General features: G+C 39.4%; 1 protein-coding gene across 1 annotated transcript in view; it reads right to left on the minus strand.

Annotated features, from left to right (window-relative positions):
- Window positions 1-7,758, minus strand: part of EPHA6 (EPH receptor A6) — a 513,048-nt gene extending 505,290 nt beyond the window's left edge. The window contains exon 1 of the mRNA XM_050915616.1: window positions 7,656-7,758. Within this exon, the coding sequence (XP_050771573.1) occupies window positions 7,656-7,758 (103 nt within the window). The remainder of the gene's footprint in view (window positions 1-7,655) is intronic.
- Between the last annotated feature and the right edge of the window lie 296 nt (window positions 7,759-8,054).

Consider the following 8,054-nt stretch of genomic DNA (forward strand, 5'->3'; position numbering starts at 1 on the left):
ATAGAGATAAATCACAGTAACACAGAACTTTGAAACATGGTGTGGGGTTTGGCAGAAAAGTGTATGTGGGGGGAGTTAGGGATAAAAGCTTGAAAACATTGGGATCATTTAAAAACAGATTTTATAATATACTATTCCGTACAGATTTTCAGAGAACAGGAAAAAGATTCAAATCTAAAGTTCTCTATTTTGATTCACCTTGTTTCAAGCCTGTGTTTGACGTTCATACAGTTCATTCTACGTTGTGTTATATCATCATGATTTTTGTAATAATGAAATGTTTCTAGGGTTTTGAATCAAGATTTCAGAATTGTTGTTAAACATGAATTTCACCTTTTTATATTTAGAGACAAAGTACATTTAAAATCTTCAGATTATTCTAAAGAAAGGAAAATTTATTTTCAATCTAGATATAATTTCCTCATAAAATAAATGTTTTTGAATTTTAAAAAACTGACCCTACTGGACCGTCAAAAGAAATGTCAGTCAAGAATATGTCAGCATTTTTTAATCTATTCTTAGTTTAAAGATCAAAATATCCCTACTTTCTTTATATACACATAATAATTATTGAGGCTTTATGTGTTTAGAATCTGAATAGATTTGTAAAACAAAGCAATAGCATCTGTTGGCTTAACAGTTGAAGCACACTATGACATACTGTAAAACAATTGTTTAAAAAGCAGAAAACTATTTGTACAGTATCATAAACTGGGGGGAAAAAAAACCTCCCATGCATTGTTCGGATGGTGTTTTTTTTATTATCTATAAAAGTATCTAAAGCATCATAAAAATACCTTCATTGATTAAAATTAATAGATCTCCAATTATTAAATTATCATCATTATCAAGGTATTCAGCGTCTTTATGGTTTTTTTACAGGATGATAGAATTTAGTCCAAAGGCAGAGATTCAAGACAATAAGTGATAGAAATGCTAACATACAGAAGTATTATATTGTGGGTGAGGCAATTAAATCAGCAAAATTTTCCTACTGACTAGGACAAACTTTAGGGGTTTTTGGTTTGGGTTTTGTTGGAACAATTTTGGGTTGTTGTTTTTTAATACAATGGATTAGCAAGCTTCAGATATCCATATAAAACACGCAGTTGATTTAAAGCCAAGATTGGCCGCTAAGCTGTGTTCTGTAACACGTTAAAATTAGTACTTATGTTACAAATGGATGCTGGATTAATTGAAGTGACTTCTCTTTAATGCCTACATATTTTGAACAGACTTGTTCTTAGACGTGGTAATGATCAATAGCCTACCTACACACAAAAAAAAAAATAGATGTTGCAAGATTGATAATGAAAGCATCCTTGGAACTAGTATAAGGATTGCTGGAATAAGTGGTAAACTGGAAGACTAAGGGGATTACAAGACAAATGAACCATCTGAAGATAATTTCACTGTTAAATTTTACAGGCTTTTGTATAGTCTGGAAATACTCTGGCATCATTACAACAGAAGACAGAGTGATGATGAATTTGAGGAATAAGTAGAGAAATGAAGTGTTTACAAATGCATTTTAAAAGCCCTAAAAATAATAGTAATAAAAAATATAGATCTTCAGGTTTTTAACAGGTCATACAAACCAATTCCAAGTAAGAAAAAAATAAACATTACTAGAAAAATCCTGAATTTTACACAAGTTGCCAAAATAGAATTTCACAAAACCAAAAATTATAAGGAAGTGGCACTCAACAATTAGAAAGTAATCTAAAAGAAAGGTCTGGGGAATAATTTTCTCATAAAGTTGAGTAAGTTGATTTGTATAGACCAGAAAGAAATCCTGCAAACAATTTCATGTTTTTATCATGTAAGAAAAATCTTCTTTTCAGTAGTAATTCTCGGTTCCAACACCTTATCGTAAAGCTTGACATATCATTTACAAGTTCAAAACCAGCTTCTGAAGATGTATTGTTCACAATAGATAGTTTTTTGTTGACCTCCCCTGCATGATAACATGGTTCCCAGAGGTCAGGATAGATTTTGGACAAATAATTTCTTTCCCTACTTGTCTATTTCCATAGTATTTACCATTCTCTCTCTCTGCCACAGAGTTCAGCATACTAATGGGCATAACAAACAAAAGGCCAGCCGCTTCGTGTCAATGTCAAGTTAGAGAAATCCAGTGATCCTAATGGAAACATTCCATCTTACACACACAGCTGGAATAAGAATATATCCTAACATAGCTATGCTATATTGGGATATAAGAACAATAAAATGCTTCTCATGTTGCACATGCGTGTCAGTTTCTAAATATCGCTAATCCGTTAAAGGAGATTTTAAACATGTTAGGCTTTTCATTTAAAAAAAAATTAGCCAGCAAACTGGATATTAACTTACTCTATATCTTACTGACAAACAATTTACTGAACTTTTAGACTTTTCTAAAATTCTTAAGTGAAAAGTCTAACATCAGATACCTTAACCAAACCCTCAAGGAGAGTTCAGATCTAAATAATTAGATCTAAAAATATGTATCTGGAAACATGGAGGAGATTTCCATAAGCAATAACTGAATTTCCTGCATGCTTTTTCCTTCTTTCATTTGTAAACTATTTGACTTGCCAAAAGAAGTGTTGTCTGGCCAAAAATTAACTGTTAAATTCATAGGAGGATAAGAATGGTCATTCTGGATCATACGCACAGTATATCTGATCCAATACTGAAGGCCAGTTTGAGAGCAGCCAGCAGCAGATGCTTTGAAAAGGACCTCAGAAGAGCAGGCAGATGCAGGACAGTCATCCCCTCTGCGCTGGTGTCAGTCCGGTTTCTAGGAACTATGCTGGCTTGTTTCCTGATGCAGGCAAGATGCTGGCTGAAACTGAAAACACTGATCTCTGAATAACTCATGAGAGATGGAAAAACCACTTCTCACTGTCAACTGTTCTCTTCAGTTTGTTCTTCCATACTTCCTTATAACATTTAGCTTAAATTTTGACTTGCCACCTTTCTCAACAAGGCCAAGTTGTATACTTTTGGAAACACTTTAGTTCCTCTGTGGTGTTTTCACATCCTCAAATTACACGAGGACTACTGTACTGACTTGGTTTTAAACTCTATCTGCTTAAGCTACACATTTTTAAATTTATAATATTTTCACACCAATCATTCTCATTTGTCCGAAACAAATTAACAAAATATCCAAACAGCGCTCAGTACTGCCAAATACACCACCAGGAATATATCTTGAAGCATTAATTGCAAATCTGTTCATCTCGTACTTATGGCATACAAATTGAGGCTTTTGGATAACAAGTCATTTCATGCATATCTACAACTGCAGAGGTTCCAAAGTCTTCATTAGCACTCAAGTCTATATGGATGTGGGGGACACAGGTAAAAATACTTTTAAAAATTTCTTAATAGCTTGAAACTAAAACATGATTTTGCTCATGACTTTAGCTACACACTTAGAAGGGAATGACATACTTTTACCGCAATGGTTTTGCTTATTTAATTTTCTCATTTTTCCGTAATGATGTAAATGCTCACAAAAAATACTAGCTGGACAACTGAACAGCAGAATCCACCAGGACAAGTACCATACAGGCAGCAGCACAGCCTTCTTCACAGTACCTTAAGTCCTCAAAGTAAGAGATATCCTCTAGCAGTAAAATATCAGTCTCATTCAGAGAGAAGTTCAGTCCCTACAGACACTTAGTCCTTGGTCTCCTTATTGCTACAGGAAAATTCTGAGTGCTGTATTCAGAAAGAGTGCTTATCTGTGATGGATTGCACTTATGTAAAAATAAATATGTGAATAAAAATAAGCCAACTTCTTTGAACTGATGAATAACTCAAGGTCATTAGTAATCTGTCTGAGATTTTAATACCAGAATCAAAAAGCTTTATTACCTACTTTGAGCTACCCAATTTACCTCAAGTGTAATCATTGTGAAAATAAAGGCTATACAAATTTCGGAACTGACATTTGACATTATTTCTTACCTCAATTTTTTTTTTTTTTTTTAAGAGGAAGAAAATGAATGCAGGTGCCTTTTAGAAGGAAGCATAAAAACCAACCTTGCATAACCTAACAAGATGTATCGATACCTGGTAACTGAAAAAGCAACAACTTCCTTTTACAGTTCACTGATAGACATGTCACATTAAACTCTGCAAGTTCTATAGTTTACTTCAGAAATTGTCTGGTGACACATAATGGCAGATACAGTTTGAAAGAAGCCAGGGTACAAAACTTCTTTCTGGTTTACATATATGTGGAAACATACATGCATGCATGCTTAGCACAGGATACCGTTGAACCTGATGCAACCTTTATCTTAAAAGCTCATACATGTTTTGCACAAAGAAGTTCACGGCTCAGATGCTATTATCTGTATTTTTAGGTTTAAGAGTAATTGTCCAATTCATTGTGTTCTGGCAACCAAACAACAAACCTACCACACAGGCTGAAATCTTGCATAATAATGCAACTTGTTCATAACTGGATGTCATGGACAACTAATGAAAATTTAGATGAACATGTAAGCACTTACCCTACACCATTAACTGAGGCTTATGTTTTAAGCAGTTCTGTCTCAGACTGCAGTGGTACATTGTTCCTATGCAGCTCCATGGCCTTGCCTACCTACAGGGTTTTTCTTAGCAGTAAAAACTAGCCCTTGGCATGGTCATAATTTGTTTTTGAACTTACCACTCCATTAAGATGAATGAGTAAGTTCACTTCCCTGTCAATAGTATTGTTCGTGTCTGCCTTGCTACAGATACCGTAAGACACCACACATTGATTTACTGGGTGAAGAATGACAACCTAAGAGTCTTGGAACTATATAAAAAAAAATACATCTTTCTTTCTGTTTGAGGAAAACAAACAAAAAGATTAATCCCAACATAGTAATAACAATAATTTATAAAACTGGAGTATATTAATTCTCTGAAAATCCTTCTTTAATAACAGGAAATAAACCATTAAGAATGAAGTGCAAGGGCTGTCTGTTTACCGAGTTGGATTAATAAACTCATTCCCCTTCCATCTTTTTCCCCCAAACAATCAAGAAACCCAAACAAAACATTCCTTTGCAATTTAGTATTAATGCTGGCATGTTTGTAGATACAAAATAGGAGACCAAATATATCAGATAGTAAAGCCAAGCTAAGTTATAATTATTAGTGAAAACCCAACAGCAATTATTGCAAACATGTTTCCAAGACGTACATTCTGAAAACACCACCTTCTGAAAATTTAAGAGATTTTTTTTTTTCTCAGTTAACTGCACAATATTTCAAAAAATTCTTCACAGCTGGGATTCCAAATGTTAGTAACTGGCATTTTAAACTTACACATTTAAGTGTTTACACAATGGGCAACTTCTTTATTGTACTCATTTTCTTTCATCCAATTCCTGGATTTAGAGAAAGTCATCATTGAAAGTAGACTCTTTTGCTAGCATTTTATTAATCGGGTGGGGTGTGTGTTCTGAAGCACCTGTATTAATTCAGTAAATTTTCAGTTGACACGTGTTTTGTTGAGTTACACTTATTATTTGACTTCTATGGTAGAATGACAGTACCAAAGATAAGAGATCGCTCGCTTTATTGGAAGTTTTGAAACAAGGTGCAGAAAGAGAAGTTATTCAGAAGTCAGGTAATTCATCAGTACTCTATGCAGCCAATACCTCAACACCTGAACTTGTTGGGAAAAGTTATGTCAACGTCAAAAAAACACTTCATCTTTGTCAGACTTTTATTTGGGCTAAACTGTTTTGGTAACTATTTTCCCCATTTTTTCACTTGCTTTTAAAAACACTATTTAAATATTACTAATTTAACCCCAGGAATATCAAATACTAGTTTAGAAACCTAATCTAACTTGCATTACTTAATAAAAATTCTTTACCTTTGATGCGTACAGGGTGTCTTGGTTATTCTATAACACATGCAAATAGATTTTTTTAAACCGCATTCATGTGTCTTCTTAGGCCTTGCAGTAATGTAGCAGACATTAGCATGCACTAATGAGAGTGACATAAAAGGAAAACTGTTGTGCTACTGTGAAAATCTGATGTTTTCTAAGATATAAGTAAGGGGAAAAATCTAACGCAGCATTGATATGAATGTTGTACAGTTACAAACTGAAATTATTCATCACGTTTAGTGTAGAAGAGGTAAAGGAATAACACTAAACTTGGAACGTCCCTGCCATAACTGACCCTGATTGCTCAGGGTATTTGTGGCTGTACTATCATATTTTCCTATTTTCTAGATATTTTATTCTCTCTTCTTACTGTTACCCATATAGATAAAATGAACACTGAAAATGGATTGTAAAACAGAAGTGTGAAAATATATGAACTATATATTTGATAGTACTTTATGACTAAAACCAGTTTGTTTTCTCTGATCATTACTTTCTACCATAGGCATTTTCAGTGCTCCTTTCAGCAACAGCAGGTAAAATAATTTCTGTCAGAAGCAACATTTAGAGCTGCCCTTCAGGTCTCTTATTTTCACTCATGTCATACTAAAATCCCGTAACACGAAAGCTAAATTGTACAAAAATAATATTTTTTTAATAAATAATAAAAGTAGGGAAGACTCTCCTAATTTAGCAATAGACGCATCCTACATCCTCCACAACTTAAGCAGAGAGATGTACATTAAACAAACATTTAAGGAAATGCTCTGCTCTATCCAGATGTTCGATAACATATAACATGATGTTTCACAATCAGTTATGGGGTTTTTTTTTAGTTCTTCCTAACAAAATTTGATATCCTCTGGATGTGCTATGCATTTTTATTTTTCTGAATAGGATGATTCCCTTCTTAATCTAGAGGCATTTTTCTTAAACGCACACATTACAACCTAAAGAATTAAACTACTGTCTTCAGTAAGACCTGGTGAGCATGCACCTGTGACAAAGACTTTAGATGGGATTTATTTCAGAGAATCCGTAGCGTGTAAAAATTAGGTGTTACGGACAGTCAGGCACCTTTGAACAGTTCGCTGACGAGCAGCAATTTCTCTTAACGCGCGGGGAGCTCTCTCAAACCCATTCTGAAGACGCTTTGCGTTCGGCAGGAGTGAAGTAAACCTTAAAACCACAGTTCAAGTAAAAAGATGCTACCGCTCCACCTCACCGGGAGGTAACTTTCAGCTGCTCAGTCACAAACCCCGGCGGCTAGGGGCGACTGTGGAGAGCCCGCGGGCGCCCCGCTAGTCCCGGCATCCGCGGCGTTATCTCCCTGCCCCCGGCGCCGCTCGGCGGGGGACGGCACCTCGCCCCTCCCGGGACGCAGCCCGGCGAGGGGTGTAGGCAGCAGAGCCCCCCCGCTTCTCTCTCGCCAAACACCCAACTTTCGCGGGGTCGCGGGCACAGGCGGCAGGAGGGGGTGGCCGCCGGGCGGCGCCCGGCCCCGCACTCCCTCTGCCCCCTCAGCGGCCGGGAGAGGCCGAGCTACCGAGAGGGGCCGGCGGGAGCACCGCGCCCGGCCGTTGGGCGCCCCGACACCTGTCACGGCCGCCACCCCGCTTCCCCGGGCCGGGCGGCGCCGGCGCTGCCGGGCGCAGGTGCGGACCCCCTCCCCGCCGGCGGCCGCCCGCCGGCCCCTCGCACCCCGCGGCCGCCGGAAAGTTGGCGGGAGCCCGCCCGCACCGCACCCCCCGGCCGCCCTTACCGTGGTTGCTGGCGACGTGACCGGCAGCGGCGGGGCTCGCTGTCAGCAGGGGGAGGAAGAGGCCGACTCTCCAGAGCAATCCCCTCACCTCACAACACCCCATGGCTGGTGCCTGCCGAGCGCCCCGCGTCCTCGACCCGCCGAGGCTCCCCGTCCTCCTTCAGGCCAGCGGGGAACGCCGCCGCGGCGCCCCCGCCCGCCGCCCCGGCGGGGTCCGGTGCGGCCCGGCGGGCTGCGCTGCCTGCAGTGCCGCCGGGGGCTGCCCGGGCCGGGGCGGGCGCATCCACCAGCGGGGTCCCGGGGCACGGCGGCGGCCCGGAGGGCGAGGGCGAGCGGGGGCGCCGGGAGCCCCCGCTGCCGCCCTGCCGCGAGGGGCGGCGGCGCTGGTAGCCGGGAGAG

This window comes from Gymnogyps californianus, chromosome 1 (genome assembly GCF_018139145.2).
Source record: "Gymnogyps californianus isolate 813 chromosome 1, ASM1813914v2, whole genome shotgun sequence".
In the NCBI taxonomy this organism is placed as follows: Eukaryota; Metazoa; Chordata; class Aves; order Accipitriformes; family Cathartidae; genus Gymnogyps; species Gymnogyps californianus.